A 21,710-nucleotide genomic window follows, 5' to 3' on the forward strand; every position below is an offset into this window, starting at 1 on the left:
AAACAAACTTATAATCATATTCATATTATTAATAAGAATAATATGAATATGATTAATTAAGTAAGATTAATTAAAATTCACTAATTAAAGTAGGCAAAATTTAATATATTGTTACTAATTTGTTATCATTACTACTTTAGTGCAATCAATAATATAACATCTATATTGTTTAGGTCGTTTTGTGTTCTATAGCAAAGTGCAGAATTGTTATCTTAGTTTGTAAATATATTTATAACAGAAAGTAAAGTAACAATCGGTTGATTGCCTATTGTGCCAAAATACATAACATGACTCAAGTGTTACAAGTTAACAAAATTTAGACAATTTATTATATTTAATGATGACACAAATTATTCAGTTAATAAGTTATAAGTTGTTAAATTTTATTCAAAGCGATTACAATAACATTCAAATATCAAAACAGAGAACAATGAATACATCTTGAGCTATTTATAATATTTCCTTCTTGGATTATGTAAGTTAACCGGCCTTATTTCCAGTAAGCTCTCTTGAAAAGTACCGCTTAGTCGCGCTTCTCACCAAAATAGAAAGTGCACGATTATTAAGTTTGTTTGTGTAATTAGTCTCATTAATTAGTCTGATTAACCTATTAGATTATAGAGATACTTTATACTAGCCATATCTCGCTGCTTTGCCCGCGTGAATCTGTACATTACGTATAATATGGTATCTTAATTATAACCTACTCATGTACTAAACAACATTTAAATTCTTTCAATGGTTACTGTGTAAAAGAGTAACAAATATCCATCCATATATCTTCTATTCATTTATCTATCCTTACAAACTTTCGTATTTATAATATTAACAAGATATAGAGATATACGTACACAATATAGACAAATACCGCAAACATAAGTAGGTAACTAACATAATTAACAATTACACCGCAATATTCATTGGATTTTCGGATTTGCATTCCAGTTAGAATATCTGATGATCAATTTCGAATAAGTAAGTACTTTAATGGAAATTTGTGTATAATCATGTTACAAATTATTATTAACTAACTATTTACTTATATAATTATAATAATGTATTCAACAAAAATATACAGATGCTTACTGGATGATTATAAGATGTACATCATTACATATTGTTTCACAGTATCTCTGGCCTCCATGCTAGGAAAATGCTGTGTTATAAAGGTCAGGCTACCGTACTTTACATTATTAAATTACTTATATAAATTTAAGGAATTACAAAAAAATAGAAATAAAGGTTAAACTGCAAATGATAATAATACATATTCTTTATTGCACGTGTAAGTTACATATAAAATGATGTATTTATAAATGTTATGAGCAAAGGTGGACTTATCGTTGACAGAGATCTCTCCCAGTCAACCCAATACATTACTATATAAATACTATTTAAAAATATAGATAACAATAATAATATGTAGATATAAGTAACAATAATATTAGTGCGAACTAATAAATTTATTCCCCTTACTTAACTACACCGTATATCTATGAGTACATGATTTCCATTTTTCATTTAGAAGAAAAAAAGTAAAAAGAAAAGTAGGATATAAGTGTATGTGGCGTGAAAATTTATATTCGTCAGTTGTAGGCAAATGTATATGTGTGGTAAATAGATGAAGTGAATGTAAAAATTATATTCGTTACCGTACAATACTACTACAACTACAACGACTTATGAGATTGTGTCATTCCCTGGTGTCGAGAGTTTCAAACTCATTTGCTTTATTTATGTAAACCTCTGACGCGCCGGTCAAAGACTTTTCGTGCCCATTATAGCAAATGGCAATTATTGTTTTTTAAATGATTCAAAGATGAATTAAAAAATTCGGATGTTTAGGTTAGAATTAGATCTTGTAGCGGCTTTTCCCGCGTAAATAATTATATGAAGTTATCCTCTATATATTAAATTAGCATACAACCTATCTCTGTACCATTTCATTCAAATTCGTTCAGCGTGCTTGAAAATAATTATCCAAACAACATTACAAACTTTTACATTAATAATATTAATGGAATTATGAAGCCCTATGTACGTAACTACCAATATAATCAAACAATTTCTTTATTATTTTATTACATTTAAGGTTTATTATCTGTATCTTTATTAGACGGAGTAGTTTGAACGACAGGAACACCTGCTATGTCTATAAATACGCATTTAGCAAAAAGCCTTTTTATGTTGCCTCGAAATGACCAGTCTTAATGTGCAATCTATTCACGCATGTCCCTCCCTTATGCTTTTGTTTTAGTAAATTAATCTTTTTTGTATCTAGGGAGTTAGTAAAACGACGATTAAATAAACGAACCTATTTTGACCTAAAGTTCCAATTTAAACATTTGAAAATTAAATATATTTAGTTTTTGATGACATTGGTGATATAGCAATTTAACAGACAACCTTATCTTTCGATAGCTATGATATTATATATTGATTGATGACAATCCAAGTATACAAATATTTGTATTCGTAAATATATTGGCTTACATTAACCTGGTTATTTTAAAGGACGTGTATATATTCATAAAAAAGAAAAGTACGTATATATACTGTCTCGTACTAAAAGCTTTGCTTAAATTTAGACTACATTGCTTTATGTGAATATTTGCAATGTTTACTCGTATTTGTGTTGTAATACACTCGTATTTACTGTCTATATATTTTTGTGCTTGAGAAAATTCGAAATGTTGGGGGACGATGAGATGTAGAATATTTATTTTACAAACCTCGCACGTATTCTGTTTAAATGCGTTTCGATTTTTTTAACTACTATTATACACATGTATCAAATTAGAGACATGTCACATTACGTGGATCATCACATAACTATAATTGATGACTCTCAGATAAATACTTATCAATATTATAAATTAATTTAATGGTCGAGGGATGGGCAGCAGCGTTCCTTTTAAAACATTACCAAACTGCGGCTAACAATGGCAACTACTGGCAAAACCTTACGGGGGAGATCTACGTTCAAGAGTGAACAATTAATGACTGATGTGATGGTAATTATGATTGTAAATGTAAAAGCGATTTTGTTTTTTTATTTGTTACCTCTCGGCGCCTTAACGGCTGACCAATCATTATAAAATTTGTTATACACAGAGGTTACTATATGGGACGGAAAAAAACCTAGGCTAGTTTTATATCCCGGACGACAAGCGAAAGCAAAGTTGCAAGTAAAAGTTTCTTACTATAAATGATAATTGTAGGCGACGCACTACGATTTAGTTTATATTATTATTATTTGTACTTTTTTACACCTATTTTTGTATACCTATATAAATGTACCCACTTATAGTTTTATTATTAATACAGTCCATTATAAATAAAAATTAAAAGTACTGAGGGTACGCACTATACTTATAAATATAGAATTACCTTTTTCCTTGATTTTAGTGCGTGCTCTGACAGTGCTTAGGCAACATCTAAGAAAATTGGTTTTTTTTATTTCGCATCCTTTATAAAGCTGATCCTTCTCGCCAAATCTGAACCAGTACAATGTTTAATACACCGCCGCGTGATAAACTGTTATCGTACAAAGAACGTCATAAATTAACCGATCGATTGGAATGTGCATCGGAGCATGTGCTCGCTAAGGACGCCGCCGCTGTAGTTCCCCCGCGTGGCACGGTACGGAGTAATATATCGCTACGTGGTGAAAAGGAGCTCTTCAAGCAGCAATCACGGCAACATCCTACGAGTATGAAGAACGAATCTACTACGTCATCTAAGCTATCAAGGGCGTCAGAGGTCAAACGAAAACAGCTGGAACTGCAGGCTGCCCGCGCGAAGGCACAAATTCAGTTGGATTTGATTGATAAGGAGCTTGAAGCTAACCTGGCGATCATCAATGATGGCAGCAGGAAATCGGACCACTTATCCAAGTCCGCATCTATATGTGATCAACATGTTCATTCTCACGTTGAAGACTGGCTGGAACAAAGCAATGTGCAACCGTCGTGTTATCCTGACCTGGATCTAAACACGGCACCGACGAAGAAGGCAGTGCCGGCTACCGATTGTCTACAAAACAGCCGCCCTGTCACAGGTATTGAAGACAGTATATTGCAACTAGCACACACCCTCAAAGATATGATGGTGAACTCGTCATCACGTCAGGATGAGCGTTTTCTAAGCCGCATGGCTACACCACGTGACCTACCTACCTATAGTGGAGACTGCATTGAGTGGTTACATTTCAAAAGTGCATACCAGGAATCAACAAGAGTGTGTCAATTCAGTGATTCAGAAAACCTTTGGAGGTTACGTCGTGCATTAAGAGGTGATGCTAAAGAAGCAGTCACCGATCTGTTAATCGGAAACACTTCGCCTAGTGACATCATGTCTGCGCTGGAGCTGAGGTTTGGCCGTTCCGATATTATTATACAATATATAACTACACAGATAAAAAAGTTACCACCTTTACCTACAAACTATCAACAAGATATTGTTAATTTTTCGATTAAAATAAATAATTGCGTTGCTACACTTAATACATTGAAATTGCATGATTATTTGCGTAGTCCTGAACTGGTGTCAGCAATAGCATCGAAATTACCAAGCATACTAATTGGTAAATTCACTGATTACGCATTTGATCGCTTATCGGACGGTACACCTAAACTTATGTTATATGCATCATTTTTAAAACGTGAGGCAGAAATGATATCGGCAATCGGTTTATCACAACCGCGAGAACAAAAGAAACTCGACGTGCCTACGTCATATAGCAAGCGAACAGATGAGCGCTATCGCCATAACTATAATAATAAACAAGTGGTATTTACAACAACGGCTGTTAATGAGAATAATTCTAAATTATGTCAGTTTTGTAAGAAATGTCAACACTTATTGCCAGATTGCAGAATATTTAAAAGGGCTATGCGCAGAGACCGATGGTATTTTGTAAAAAATAACAAATTATGTTATTGTTGTTTACTCGCCCGGCACGATCGTAGTATGTGCGCTGCACCTATGTGTGACATAGATAACTGTGGGCTGCCGCATCATCGATTATTACATTATAGGAAGTCCGCCCACACAGATATGCAACCAGTAGCCTCTGTGGAGATATCACCACCACAATACGAATCATCATCAGGCACGGACGCGACCATAGCCTACGTGGACTCCGCTACGAACGTGAGCGCGCCCGGTCACCTGAGCCGCGCAGACTCGGACGCGGTGACGTCATGTGATGTGATGCTAAAAATAGTGAAAGTTAAGTTAAGTGGACCCAATGGCACAGTGAGTACTTATGCGTTACTAGATGATGGAGCTTCTATATCAATGATCGATTCTGTTTTAGTTAATGAGCTCGGTCTTGAGAGTTTAACTTCTAGTTCTGTTAAATTTATTGATGCTTTTGGTGTAGAAGTCTATCAATCTGATGCTCCTAAAGTTTGTTTACGTATTTCTGGTCATGATAACTGTAACTATAATATAACTTTACGTAATGTGTCTGCATTAAAATTACCTATGCAAAATTTGTCCGTAATAAATAATATTCATTGTAAACATTTGTCATCTGTGAAACAATTTGTATGTACTGAAAACGTAGTGCCTCGTCTCTTAATAGGTGAAGATAATTATTTTCTTTTGGCGCCACTTGAAATATTGCATGGAAATAAATTTGAACCCTATGCAACGCGTTGTCGCTTAGGCTGGTCGATACATGGCAATTATAGTCGCTCAAATTCGTCATTAACACTGGGGCATAGCTTCCACGTTATGCACAGCGACGAGGTAAGTGAAATAAATATTTTAAATGATTTAGTTCAAAACTCATATAAACTGGACTGCATTGGAATCTCGACCTTATGTCGTATACGGCCGACTTGAGAGCGGTCAACATATTAGATCAGACCGCGCGTAATGTAAACAACAGGTGGGAAGTAGGATTGCCATTTGTTAAGGATGAATTATATATACCAGATAGTTATAACTACGCACTGTCGCGCTTACAGGGGTTGTTAAGAAAATTCAAAACGGACAGCGCGTACGCAGCTAGGTATCGAACAGAGATACAAGTTATTTGATAATGGTTACGCTCGAGAACTGAAGGAAAATGAACTTTCGGCTGACCGCATATGGTATCTTTGTCATTTTGGCGTTCTAAATCCGAACAAACCCGATAAGCTAAGGCTAGTATTTGACGGTGCTGGTAAGGTCAACGGTTTATGTTTAAATGATTTTTTACTTACGGGACCCGATTTATATAACTCATTGTTAGGTATTATGTTGAGATTTCGGGAACATAAATATGTTATTGTTGGAGATATAAAGGACATGTTTTTACGTATACGCATCAGAGCTGAAGACCAACATTTACTTAGGTTTGTATGGCAGGAAGATGACAATTCACCAACAAAAACATGTGTCATGCAAAGTTTAATTTTCGGAGCAACTTGTTCCCCATTTATTGCGCAACACATAAAAAATAAAAATGCGCTCAAATATGAAGATTTATATCCGGAAGCAGTAAACGTCATAATTAATAACCATTATATGGATGATTGTTTATATTCGTGTGACAGCGAGGAAAAAGCTATTAAATTAGTCCGCGAAATTACCGAAATTCATAGTCATGGCGGTTTCGAGATAGGCCGTTGGTCGAGCAATAGCAAACCGGTTTTAAACACAATACCGCAGCAGTCGCTCGCGCAGTCTGCTGTTGCTTTTAAACATGGAGCTAATAATACAACTGAGCGCACTCTTGGTTTGATATGGTATCCTAATGACGATGCATTTTCTTTTAAAATATCATTTAATCGTATTCCGCAAAATATATCAAATGGTATTGAGCCCCCAACAAAGGCTCAAATGCTTAGTATTTTGATGTCCGTATATGATATTCATGGATTTCTATCTCCTTGTATAATCAAAGGGAAAATATTGTTTCAAAGCGTGCATCGTAGTGGTGTCGAATGGAAATGCCACATCCAACCTAAAGAGTTTGCACAGTTTACTAGCTGGTTACATGAATTAAAGAAGTTAGATACTTTACGTATCCCTAGATGTTATAGTAATTGTAGCGAGTGGACTCATTGTTATAACAATATATCGAATTATGTATCTTGTAATAATAATTTTGTAGATATACAACTACATACTTTTTGTGATGCCTCGACTAAGGCGTACTCTGCAGTATCATATTGGCGACTGACGCGATTAGATGGTTACGTTCAAATTAGTTTCGTGGGTAGTAAAAGCCGGGTAAGTCCGCTTCGTCCCGTGTCAATTCCTAGGCTTGAACTGCAAGGAGCGTTGTTAGCCGCTCGTCTTGCGAATATCATTGATAGCGATCATAAAGATTTCAAACCTACCACACGCTATTTCTGGACTGATTCCAGCACTGTTTTACAATGGATTCGTAGTGATCCACGTAATTACAAACCGTATGTCGCTCACCGCCTTGGTGAGATCGATGAGTTGACGAAAAACTGTGAATGGCGTTACGTGCCGTCTGATATTAACATAGCCGATGTAGCTACACGAGATGATGCACCACCACTCACGTACTCGGACTCGTGGTTTCAAGGTCCCGCGTTTCTACGCCGACCTGAGAGTGAGTGGCCTAAAGATCGCAAGTTCTCCAAAACATCGCAAGATGTCATTTGTGAGGAACGATCAATTAATGTGGTCACCTGTAGTTCAGAGTTATCTTTGCCTAGTGAAGATAATATCTCGAACTGGATCACATTATGAGCCACCGCCCGTGTATTATTGTTTATTAGAAAATGTCAGCGTAAGAATATTCAGCTTGATGTTTCTTTAATGAAAGAAGCTGAAAAATTGTTAATAAAAAAGTGTCAACAAGATACTTTTTTAACTGAAATATCTTGTTTACAACAAAATAAACCTATTATGCGTAATAGCCGTTTGCTTAAACTTACCCCATATCTCGACAAAACAGGCGTGCTGCGTGTCGGTGGCCGCATCGACCGCGCGGCTGGAGTAGAACCGTCTACTTTGAGACCTTTAATACTTGATGGTCGACATAGAATCACTCGACTCCTGGTTTACCATCACCATAAAGAGGCAATGCATGGATCTAACGAGCTCGTCGTTAACCAGTTACGACAGCAGTACTGGATACTTAAATTAAGACCAACGGTCCGTACTGTGGCTGCCCAATGCCTCAGCTGTCGATCACGGCGTGCCTCTCCGCAGCCTCAACGGATGGCCGATTTGCCTGCAGCGAGACTGCAAATTCATAGACGGCCATTCAGTTTCACAGGCGTCGATTTTTTTGGACCGGTGGACGTTACTATCGGTCGCAGGAGGCAGAAGAGGTATTGCATGCTTTTCACATGCTTAACTATTCGTGCAATTCATATAGAAGTGACCGAAGATCTATCCACTGATTCTGCCATAATGGCCTTACGTCGAATGGGAGCTCGGCGAGGTTTGCCTACAGTTATTTACTCTGATAATGGTACAAACCTAAGAGGCGCCGATACAGAGTTAAAGCGTAGTATTGCAGAGATAGATGTGAAAGCACTGTGTGATGATGGAGCAATACGGGGGCTCGAATGGCGTTTCATTCCACCTGGTGCTCCCGAAATGGGAGGCGCATGGGAAAGGATGGTACGTACTGTAAAGACGGCACTTAAAGTGACCCTTAAAGAGCGAGCTCCTCATCCTGATACACTGGCTACCATTTTAACAGAGGTTGAAGCTTTAGTTAATAGCCGACCTATAACACATGTCTCTATGGATCCCAATTATCCAGAAGCTTTATAATCATTTTTTTACATCATCCACTGGTCCCATGTATGGACAATTTAACGATTCTGACCTTTCTTTACGAAAGCGTTGGCGTATAGCGCAACGCATTACTGATATGTTCTGGAATCGCTGGACGAGGGAGTACCTTCCTACGTTACTGCCCAGACAAAAATGGACGGAGGAAACCAGATCACTACAGGTAGGTGATTATGTTTTAATAGTTGATCCCAAATTGGACCGTGGTTGCTGGCGTCACGGAATAGTCACCGTGAGTCATACAGGGGAAGACGGCCGCGTACGCGTCGTGGACGTACGAACTCGGGCAGGGCTAATGCGTCGACCAGTCACTCGCGTCGCCTTACTATCACCGGCTAGTATTGATAGTGCTAACTAGTTAGCACTAAGGAGGCAGAATTGTAGGCGACGCACTACGATTTAGTTTATATTATTATTATTTGTACTTTTTTACACCTATTTTTGTATACCTATATAAATGTACCCACTTATAGTTTTATTATTAATACAGTCCATTATAAATAAAAATTAAAAGTACTGAGGGTACGCACTATACTTATAAATATAGAATTACCTTTTTCCTTGATTTAGTGCGTGCTCTGACAGTGCTTAGGCAACATCTAAGAAAATTGGTTTTTTTATTTCGCATCCTTTATAGATAATATCAACATATGCGAGAATGTGTGAGTGTATCGTGCACAAAAAATCAATGTGACTTTTGGAAATATTAAGTAATATACAATACAAGCTGCCCAAAATATTTTACTCAATGATGTCAGAGATTGGATAAATTACGTATTTTCATGGACAATGACGATGCAACAAATTTAATTTATTGTTTTTATCAATTTAAACTTTTTTCAAAAAGGAATTTCAAATCGATTTTAGCCAGAGTTAACTCTTTTCAACCCACTATCAAAAATTGAAAACCTTCCATTTTTAATTTATCATTAAGTTCATGTATCAATATTGTGAGCTGTATTCTATCTAATAATATACTTAATTTAAATATTTCACATCGATGCTTTATAAAAGAGCGGTATTAATGCGATAATTTAATTAAAATATCTTCACCTTTTCCTTATTATCATTTGAGCATTTAATTGTCCATTACTCAATTGGGACTTACACACAGTTGCCACTAACTTTCTACGACAGATTTGATTTCAAACACATCGCCAAACTGTAGGTTATCATTTCGTAATTTCTAAAAGATTATATTGTGTATGTTATGTGCAAATAAATGTAAGATTTAAATAAAGTAATGAATTAATGAATAATTAATTACTAGTAGTTCTCTATTGACATTTATAGCGTTCTATGTAAATTGAGAGTAAACAAAATAACTATTTAAGAGCGTTCATATTTTAACTTACCCGAAGTTCAACAATGCCGCTTTTTTTTATACAACTTAGAATGGCAAACAAGCTGACGGCCCACGTGATGGAAAGTGGTAACCGTCACCTATAAACATGAGCAGTACCATGGACATAACAGAGGATACTGTTTCGCCCATGATACCCGTGCAACATGCGTTGCCATTCCTAAGGACTCAGGTGTTATTCCTCTGTACCCAGTAAATTCACGCCACATCCCTTCAGACCTAAACACAGCCATGGAAACACAACTGCTTCACGGTTGAAACACGAATGGGACAGAGGTACCCAAGCAATCGACTTTTATACAAAGTCTCCCTCTGGTGACTTTGTAATTTTCTGTTAATTTTGAAAATATTTTAACTTAACCTAACTAACTAACCAAATGTTTCTAATTGATTGTTTTAAAAGCTCTCTGCTAGTGCATTAAAATGTTAATCATAGAATACGTTGGGTATATATTTTACTATTAAAAAATTCGTACTCAGTCATTAGTAATTTCAGCAGAGTACACAAATAGCATTATAAAAAAATCTTCTGGCAGTAGACTTCTTCTCTTTTGGTCAGATATACTAGCAGATTCATTGCAATTTTCATTTGTTATAGGCAAAGTTATGAAATACTCTTTCTCTCACCAATCACAATTTTTTGGTAAGAAAATTGTTTTTCTTACGTGATGCCTTTGTCCAACGTAAAATTATTTTAACCCATTAGTTGTTTTTGAATGTCACAAATTACTAACAGTAACATACTTTCCGAAACGAAATCATTTTCTCGTAATAAAATAGTTAAGACCGAAACATTTTTTACCTTCAATATAAGCGACAGCCGGTTCACGTCTTAAACAACTGAAGTTAGCCATTTTCAGAAATAATTATTACAAATATGTGGTGTTCTAATAAAATGCGTTATAATGAAGTGAACAATAGCTATGCCCAATAATATATACTAATTGATTATGCAATTATATACTAATTGATTAAAGGGTAGAAACGTGTGCACCATCGTTACCTCACACCGCAAAATTCAAAATAATTATTTTTGATATGAAACAAAACATAATATGTTCCGTGCAAAGACCGCATAGCCTATTTATTCTCACAATTATATTTATAATTTGTTTAATATAAGCATTGTATTTCACTGTAATGAATTGTGAAGAGAAATAAATCTGTTTATTATTATTATTATTATTATTCTCATAACTTCCAAAACCGCACGAATCCGCAACTAATTTATATATATATTCAAATATATACTTTAATCATAAAATAGTAAATTTTACAGCGCATAGGTAAATATAGCTTACTACTAAAACTCAATTAGAATCTAAAGAAACTCTAAAATTTACCGCATCGGATTATATAACGTTTATTATTATGGAAAAAATCATAAAATTACTCAATAAGTAATAATATCTGTTTTTTAAACCTTTATTAAACAACCTTTTCAGAAAATATTGTTATACGTAAACTTGATATCAAATATTTTTATGTAATAAAGCTTTGAAAATGACAGAAAAGTAAGCTTGCATACGGCAATCGACAAAAAGATATAATTTGATTATTTAAAAAAATCATATCAAATACAATATCTCGTCTATTAGATTAATTAATAAAAATCTCTAAATCATGATATTCATAAAAACTATTTATGATCAACAAATTGCCACATTCGTGTTTCAACCGTGAAGCAGTTGTATTTGCATGGCTGTGTTTCGGTTTGAAGGTTGCGATATGGCGTGAATTAACAGGGTACAGAGAAATAACACTTGAGTCCTCAGGAATGGCTACGCATGGGGGGGGATCATGGGCGAAACAGTATACTCTGTTATGTCCATAGTACTGTTCATATCTATAGGCGACGGTTATCACTTTCCATCAGGTGGGCCGTCAGCTTGTTTGCCATTCTAAGTTAAAAAAAATATACTTTAGTAAGCTAAAGTATAAACGCGCTTAAAACGATCGTATATCAGTATATAATGTGGTTATGGCACAAGTGTGACATCGCCAGCCAGTGGCAGCTCACGAACCATATATACAGTATGTCGGGCCACGCAAACCATCACCTATCGTCCTAGTAGATAGTACATAAAACAGAAATATCCATTTTCATAAATGACATGTACAATGTTTTCCTCTCTAAAGTGTTACCCACCTGTTTAAACCCACGTCGATAGCGCGCGTTCATGTAACAGTATATGATGGGGTTGTAGCACGAGTGCGACATCGCCAGCCAGTGGCTCGCGAACCACACGTACGGCATGCCAGGCCACGCCGTCCATTCATCATCACTCTCGTGTACTGTCCAAAGCACCTAATGAAAATATACCTTTGCTTTATAATAAGTTTATTAATGATTATTTCCTATCTCATTCATAATTTTTGACTTAAATATATGATACATGTGCAAAGGATAGGTACAAGTCCTAATAACAGTGAAATAGGATTACGCTATTTACAAATCTCTTCTCTGCTTAGTTTCAATAGACATATTCAAGCGGAGAAGTGATATTTGTACTCGTAATTGTTTGGTATGTTCAAAACAGTTACGAGAAACTGTTAGCAAAGATCAAGTATGAGCGTTGTTGGGTGAATGTTCCCTCCGTGATACTCTATGTATCAAACGATCTAAATAATCTAGACGAACATAACGTTAATTTAGTAATTATTGAATAATTTCTTAATTATCTATTTAGATTTGTATATACTTTTCCAAGCAATAGAAGTATACATTCGACATAATGTAAAAATAATTAAATTATATATTTATAATTTTTTACAAAACATTATCGTAAAAATGATTTGTATATAATACTGTGATCATTATCAAATACGTCATCTGCATTCATATCTAATGAATACACAGGTAGGAATAATTAAATTTTTAATCAAACTGTTTAAAAATAATTGATCCAAAATATCTGGATAACACAAACTTCTCAACATTACTTTGAGGAATTTGCCACAAAACCTTCAAAGTATAAAGTACATCTAAACTTGTACCTTTCACAGTAAATAACTTATGGGAGTTAGAAACTCCTACTTCTAACAGATTGCATTTAAAAGCAAATTTAAAAAATCTATGATTCTTTTAGATGTTCACCAAATTTTCAGGTAAGTAATTTTGATGAATCCATAAAACACTAGTCGCTATAAACCGTCAACTAGCGTCAACTGAAATAATAATTTTAATAGCAAAATGAAATGAAATGTTATTATAATTATGTAATAAGTAAATATGCCAATATTTGTTTTCTACGATTACCTTAGTAGATATTATTTATAAACTTGATCCTTTTTGCCGATTTTCCGACCAGGGTTGTATTACATGGTCGCAACAGGACTAATCAATATAAATAAATATATATAACCTAAAAACTTAAATTTCACTATTATCCATCTTAAAATACTCATGAAAATTATCTATGAAAAGTGGTTCAATTGTCAATTGATAGTATACCTTCCGTGAACGAAAAGAATACTATCAATATTATTGGTAAAACAATCGACTTGAAAGAGATTTGTGTGTTCAAATCCCGTCGGATCGAGTTGTTAGAAGATAAGTTTTCCAAGCTATTATTTAAGTATGTATAAATTGTTTTTATTGACTTACTATAAAAACATTTAATGGTAGCCAACAGATTGTAAATACTGCAACTACCGTCACCATCATTTTAATCATCTGTGGACAAAAAAGTTTGTATAATGCCATAATTATAAACATTGAATAAGTTCCAAATCATTACTATACTTTTATATACTATTAATAAAACTTAATATAACCGAATATTTTTCCTAAAGAAAGATGTTGTTTATTTTAACAGTATTCTATTTACTTTGTATTCTAAATAATATATATTATATATGATTAGTTTCTATTTTCTATTTACTGATTTCTTTTTTTGTACCTTTCCTGCACTAGATTACCTGCTAATCATTTTCCCTGTCCCGCATTGGATTGGCTGGAAAAGATTTCTTTCAGAGATAAGCCTATTCTTGCTAACAAGTTGTTAAACTAATCGCAGTATCTTTTTTATAAGTACAGTTAAGAATATAAAATAGTAATAATAACAATTTTCAACCTTCTACAAATACATAAAATACGGCGTACCCCGTTGTGAATACTAAATTCAACTGTAAATTTATTATTATTTTTAGTCTCACTTTTCATTAGGAAAAATATGATTATTTAACTGTATACTTACATAACAAATACAACACATACAAAATTTGTGCGTTTGAATTAAAGTTGTTAGAATTGTGTTACCATTAAGTAGAGATAATCCAATAGATACTTTTTAAGCGAGTATAAACTATACTGAAATATATTTAGTAAATTTTCCATTAATAGGAAGGCCTGATAACACAAAGAAAACTAATTTAAAGACAAAACTCGCCCTCGTAACAAATTTCATAAGATTTAATTTCCTACTCCTACTGTTCAGCAGATAATTAGAACAAGAAGTTCTATTTAATAAAATAGGTTGATACCTGTCTTGATAATTATATTCTATATAAAGATTTTATAATTAGGAACACTAGAAAATAGGCACTTGTTGATTTGTTTTTCAGACTTCTGAATTTATCTATAAGAAGATCGCAAAAAACTTTCTCTTCGAAAAAATCGTAGGTGCTCATTTTATGCATAGATTTTATTCAGTTAATTAATATTTACCTTTCGTTTAGAACTTTGCATGCGCGAGTCGCGTACAGTCTGCGCCTCTCCAGGTGGACGGCCGCCCCACACGACGTGCGCTATGCGCGCGTACGTGCACACGAGAGCGCTTAGCGGCAGCGCGAACTGAAGCGCAAGCAGCGCGCATGTATATTGCTCACTTTGTTCTGCATTGGCCCAATGTTCGCCACATATATCTCTAAAATTGATAATATTTTTAGAATCATAATAAAGACGAGAAATAATATATTTTAATAATACTTTTAAATGACAAGCAATTTTCCAGCTGACTGTATTTTTTTTTATAAAACTTAGAATAAAAAGCGGTAACTGTCGCCTGTTAACAAGAACAGCACAAATAAATATCACAGAATATTCTATGATACCCATGATACCTCACATATGTTGTCATTCTTGAGGACTGTGGTGTTATACCTACGTATCTTATAATTTCACCACGATATTCAAATCGAAACAGAGCCATGTAAGCACACTTGCATTACGGTGAAAACACGAATGAGGCAAAGGTGTCCATGCAAGATTTTTGTACAAAGCCTCCCTAAGGTTATATGTATTTAAAATAATAATCAAAAGTACTAAGATGTTTAGCAAACATTGTATATCAAATACACTGAGTTCTACTGAAACTCCATTGAACTTAATCAAATGCATTGCTGCTTCATAGCAGCAATATATGTATATTTATTTACATATACAATCTATATGGATATATCAAAAACAAATACCAAATATACACAGAATCAGATCTTGTGTTTATACACAGTAATCTCATAGCAATGTCTCCTTTCTTTAAAACAAAACACAACATCAATCAATCTGTTTGATGTAAACAGGCTAATGACTTTAGTTATAGTTACATTCAATAATATGTTAATTCAATGGACAAAAAACAAAAACAGAATTAAACTTACAATTCACAAGCCTCATGCCAAGGTGAAGGTCGTTGTAACTGAGAAACTATAGGTATAGGCGCAGCTGTAGCTAAAGCGCCAACCCATACTACAGCCACAACCATTTTGGCAGCTGCCTTCCCTAACCGAGGTTTTAACGGTCTCATAATGGCCATATATCGATCAATCGAGATTGCAAGTAAAGTATAAGCACTCACAAATACTGACACTGCCTGTGAATAGTTCACCACTTTACACATCACTGCACCAAAAGGCCAATATCTCAACACTAGCATAGACACAAAAGAAAACGGAATACAGAATAACGTCATTAGTATATCACCTACTGCCAAGTTCACTATAAAGAAGTTAGTTACAGTCTTCATTCGTGGCGTTGTATGTACTACGAAACATACTAATCCATTGCCCAAAAGAGCCACAAGAAATACAGCGCTGTACATAAAATATACACATGTTTGAAACAGTGATGACGTGAGAAAGTCCTCAGATGTCGTTTCAAATACGCAAGCCATTTCTTGAGGCCAAGTGTAATTATAATAGAATGATTCGTTGGATATTTGCGAGTCATTCTGAATACAATGTGCTGATGTGCAGGAATATGGATTTTGGACTTCATTTTCAATCGTAGGTTCGCTAGCGTGAAGCATCCTTCAAAAGGTTATAGTCACATCTTTACTATCTGAGCGATCTTCTTCGTTTTACCTGAAAAAAAACGACAGCCTTTTATTATAAGTGCATATAAGTACATCTATTTACGCTTTAGTTTTAAATTAAACGTCTATTTATGGTATTTATGTACCTACAGATTAAGTAGTAATAGTCAGAGAATAATTTTATTCATATTTTTTACTATTTTTATTTTATTTTCACATAACATTTTCATCTGTACACTTTAATATGTCATTAAAGTTTTACTAGCACTAGTTATTTTATTTTTATTTTTGCAAAAGTTTTATTTTATTTATGATACACCTATGTAGAATTCTCCAGAATGAGCGCGTCTTAATTAAATAGATGTGTTTAATAAGTTTTAAGTTGTACATTAATAAGCCAGCAAGGATATGCAAACGTCTCCACGTAGGGCCGCGTGACGTCAGTGGGGAGAGCAGTAACATACCTGCCATTTGTCAAGGAGATTACAGATAAAATTGGGCATATCGACGTAGAATTTTTCCATCAACTGTCTGGCCTGGAGGGACGAATTCTTGATGGACAATCCCCCGAACATCGAACTCTTTCTCGGCCCTCTCTATATCGGCAAAAATTTCACGGCCATTCTTTACGCGCTGCTCTTCAACGGAAGCGGGCTCCATGCTGACGGGGTTTCGTTCGTAACTTAAGATGGCGTGACAAACCACACGGCGGTCAGACCAGAACTGAAGCATTGTTAGGGACATAAGGAAGGGGTCCTGCGCTTACCTGGCCTCTATTTGTCAAGGAGATTACTGCGTAACTCTCTCTCTTTCTCGCATTCCAGAACACTTTTATACGAATAAAGGATATGTAAATTCCACGTAGGGCCGCGTGACGTCATATATTACGTCGTAAATTTAGTATTAAGACGATATTCCATCCCCTTACACGAATCAGGGATTTGCTGCGGTTTCTAAAAGACAAAGACCCACCCACTAGGAGTCCCTAGCGTCTACATGATTCCATGCGACGGTGGTAAATATTACCTAGATAAGACAAGGAGAAACGTATCCACAAGGCTAGCCGAACACATCCGCTCTATGAAGAATGTAGACACGGACAGTTCCGCTGTGACAGAGCACGCTTTGTCCTCTGGTATGATGCACTGTATACGTTTTGACAAGGCCTGAGTCTTAGCAAGAAAGAAGCTAGAGAATTCCTCGCAAGATTCATAAAGCAATAAAAATTACTCGTTACCCTCATTTCAATAGGAACAAAAGATAGACTTTGTCGAAGTCATGAAGAACGTGCCCCAGGAATGTCAGAGATCACTACGTGAATTGTTGAGAGAAGATACGGTGAGCTTTACGTATCAGACTGTGTTCGAAAACTCACAAGAAAATAATTAATTTCCCGTTACACACATATATATGTGTGTGGTGTGGTGGTATCGGTCAAAGAAACAGGTAATGGTTACTCAACTTTAACCATCTTTTGATTTAAAGTGCGGTAGTCTACACAGATCCTTAAATTGCCATCTTTCTTCTTAACAATAACCAAAGGGCTTGCATATTCTGAATAGCTGGGACATATGATGCCCTCATGCAACTAGTCATCGATTTGACACTTGACATATTCTTCTTCGACCAAAGCCAATCGTCGTGGACCCTGAACTACAGGTATGTCATCTTTTGATATTAATTTTAAATGGAGCTTCTTTGATTTTTAATGGTTTATAACTAACTACGATATCACGAACCTGAAGCGGAATATAGACACTATTATTTATAACAGAAGGTAAACATTGTAAATATTGACTACTGTATGATTGTGGGTGTATATGAATCATGCCGTTTTATTATTTTTATAGTGCCTGACAGAAGAGTTTGTCCAGACAAGACAGGATAGGGTATAGCATCTGTTGGAACCATATATACATATATAGATGTCGTATAAAAAATGAACATAAGTTTTAAATATAACAACCAAGAATAATAAGCTAGGATTAATTCCTTACATTAAGTCGTAACTTATAATGACTTTTTCCCTATACATTTCAATCATACCTAATATAATATATTTTAACCAATATATCGATCGATTTATCTAAATAAATAAATAAATCAGATATCTTGAAAATATACGGTAAATGAATTATGTTCCAAATATTTCTAAAAGTTACTCTCGCAAACAATAAGCAGGTACTTATAAACGCGGGTTTGACAGGGTGTTGGCATGTGATTGATCACCTATAATGAAGTATTTACATGATATAATATTTTTCGCCTATTGAAATTTTCAAGACTAAATATATTAACATTCATTTTGCGCTCCCTTCATTACTTATATTAAATCACTGACAGATAATGGAATATCATATTTACAATAATAGACTTGATAATCAAGTTAATATAGAGTTAAAAAGTTTTAGTTAAATTGTTTGACTAATAATTCAAATACCAGGTCACTCAGAAAGTACTGCGAGAAAAAGTTTTTATGTATGTGAGACTGGTCAGTTATAATTTATTTAAAAATATGATTACTTGTAAGTAATAATAGGTGCGTTCTAAATTCAAAACTTCTCTCCACATTTTTTGCGAGCTAATTAAAATTACCGTGTCTCATTAAAAATTGATTTGCGTCGAGAACATTTTCGCCCTGATTTTTTACGATTTTAAGTGTCACCTGTAACCGGACATATCATATGTAGACTTCAAATGGCATTCATAGATGAAGGCCCTTTTAAGGCAACCGCGTATCGTTGGTATAATGAATTTAAGCGCGGTCGACTAACTTTGGGGGATGAAGAAAGAAGTGGTCATCCTTTGACGGCTGTTACGGAAGAAAATGTGCTAGTAGTGAAAAATTTGATTCAAGACAATAGACGAGTTACATACCAAGAGATTCAGCATATACTGCAGATTGGATCAGGAAGCCTTCGCGAGATTTTACACGTGCATCTACGGGTGCGGAGGATAATTTCACGCCATGGGTGCCGTACAACCTCACCGATGTTCAGAAGCTTATTTTCAGCAGTAGACAGTTAAAGGCTGATACAAACGAAGAAAGATAATATTTTTATCTTAAAAAGTTTTATTGTAAAGCTAGGTATTTACCATAAACAATAATTCTCTTTATATAATCTTCAGTAAGTAATAACAGTTTGGTAGAATCTCGTGACAAGCTCTTTTTATACCCATTTTCCATTTAAAATTGATCGGGAGTTATTCGCTATTCGAATATTATGCAAGCCTTGTTGAATAAGTATTCTGATAAAATTCTCTTTCAAAATTGTTTATTGCGGAAAAAGAACTAGGTACAATATTAATCTCTTCTTTTTCCATTTTTATAAATCAGGAAAACTAATAAATAAGTATATTTTGCTCCTTAACAATCTTCACAAAAAATTACTTCTATTATAAACAAACATACCTGCACGGATAAAAGTCGAAAGGTTTTATAGATAGATACCTTACCGTGTAAACATTTGCATTGAGAACACGAAATTGTTTATTTGCATGCAGATTTTGTATAGTAACGAGCAATTTTATTTCTTCGCAAAGAAAAACGACTGCTTCACTCGTCACAATAGTAAACTCAACAAAATTCAATTCAATTCCATGCAAAAACATTATGAAAATGCTATTCAGAATTCATAACGTAATAATAGCTACAAAAAAAACTGAATTGACCCTCCTTTCAGAAGTCTAGAGCATTATAATTTATTCTAATATAATAAATGAGAATATTACCTACAAGTTTGTCTATTATACTTCGACGGCTACATTGTTGGACTGATTTATTAAGTATACTCGTACGTAATTGACAGATAGACAGAGATAGATGATGTAACCACTTCAATTTATATGAAAACAATACGTGCTTCTCGTAGAAAAACTGCAGCTACTACTACCTTGTTTTTCCACAAAATGTGACGTTACAAAAACTATTCTTTGTTGTTGATAGTAAACTGAATTCTAGACTCTTTTAAAAATAGAATTTACAAATAATATTCTTTTATTTCATATGTTTTCTTTTTTGTAGAATATGTTAGCCTCAATTTGGACGAATTTTAAATAGATTATTTTGAACTTGGTTTTAAAATTAACAAATACGCCAAAAATATAAGTGCGACATTTACGACTCAAAAAAGACTGTCAACTACAATATATCTAAGTATCATCTCTCCCAATACCTCCTTAAAACCCTTCATCTTTCCCCTTCCTTACTATACTTACTTTCTTGTTTTTTTTTTCATGATGTTGCTATCTCATTCTGTTACATATAAGTGGTAGCGGAAACTTATTTATCGATAAATTCGTTTGTCACTTATGTACGGGAATATCATTAAATCTAGTTCCAAATAACATCAAAGGTCAAAGGTATCAAAGGGACGTCAAATTTATAGAACTGTTTAGTTCTGGACATTAACTACGCTTCGTATAACGTTGATTAGCCATACTAATCATGCCCATTTCGAGTTCGTGGAACATACGTAATATAAAATGAAACGATCTCGGAGGATGGATAGATGTGACATTAGATTTTAATTAGCAATCGACACGGTTATTGGGTTAGCAAAGGACCATTTGTGAGGCTTGATATAACGTCTGTTATAATGTTAACTTAGACACAAAACTTAAAATGAAATGTTTAATAGAAAAGAGTGTCTTCATTTATCACGCGTCACACACTACGGTATCCATTTAGTATCAGTCGAGCTGTATAATTGTTTGCCACCATTGTAGTAAATAAATCTTTACAATTCTACAATATATATTTTTATACAACATGGAATAGCAAATAAACTGACGCCTTTTCTGATGTAAAATGGTAATTGTCATCTATAGTCATAAACAGCCCATAACCAATACCCACAGTACTTCTTATGCGTTACCATTTCCGAGGACTATAGTTATATTCCTTCGTTATATAATTTCACTGTCATAATCCCACTCTTCAAACCGAAACAATGCACAGTTTCATAATGTCAAAAACATGAATGCAAACATCTTTGGTACTAAGTCCCCCTCTAGTATGTTTAGCGTGGGTGGAGTTAGGCTTCTAAGAGAAAGATGATTTCAAATTGACTCCGAAGAATTATTCTAAGTATTCCTTACACCACCTTAAAGAAACATTTATTGGCATAGATGAGAAAATATGTAATTTTAACAAAGTAATTTATGATTTATTTTTACCTTTCTACAATTAATACGATTTAGTTAAAGGAAAACCTTTAATATGTGTATATCTTTATTCTTCTACACATCACTAATTAATGATTAAAAAATGTAAAGGTTACACAATTGTAATACATTTTTTTATGCAGCTTAAG

The 21,710-nt window shown here is 34.3% G+C and overlaps 1 protein-coding gene across 1 annotated transcript in view; it reads right to left on the bottom strand.

Annotated features, from left to right (window-relative positions):
* Positions 1 to 21,710, bottom strand: part of LOC113515633 (RYamide receptor-like) — a 90,420-nt gene that overhangs the window by 8,057 nt on the left and 60,653 nt on the right. Inside the window, exons 2-5 of the mRNA XM_026899892.3 lie at positions 15,743 to 16,444; positions 14,811 to 15,009; positions 13,749 to 13,817; positions 12,291 to 12,449 (exon numbers count right to left, since the gene is read on the bottom strand). Coding sequence (XP_026755693.1) covers positions 12,291 to 12,449; positions 13,749 to 13,817; positions 14,811 to 15,009; positions 15,743 to 16,389 — 1,074 coding nt within the window. The 5' untranslated portion in view covers positions 16,390 to 16,444. The remainder of the gene's footprint in view (positions 1 to 12,290; positions 12,450 to 13,748; positions 13,818 to 14,810; positions 15,010 to 15,742; positions 16,445 to 21,710) is intronic.

Source organism: Galleria mellonella, unplaced genomic scaffold (genome assembly GCF_026898425.1).
Source record: "Galleria mellonella isolate WM207_F2 unplaced genomic scaffold, CSIRO_AGI_GalMel_v1 utg173, whole genome shotgun sequence".
NCBI classification, from domain to species: Eukaryota; Metazoa; Arthropoda; class Insecta; order Lepidoptera; family Pyralidae; genus Galleria; species Galleria mellonella.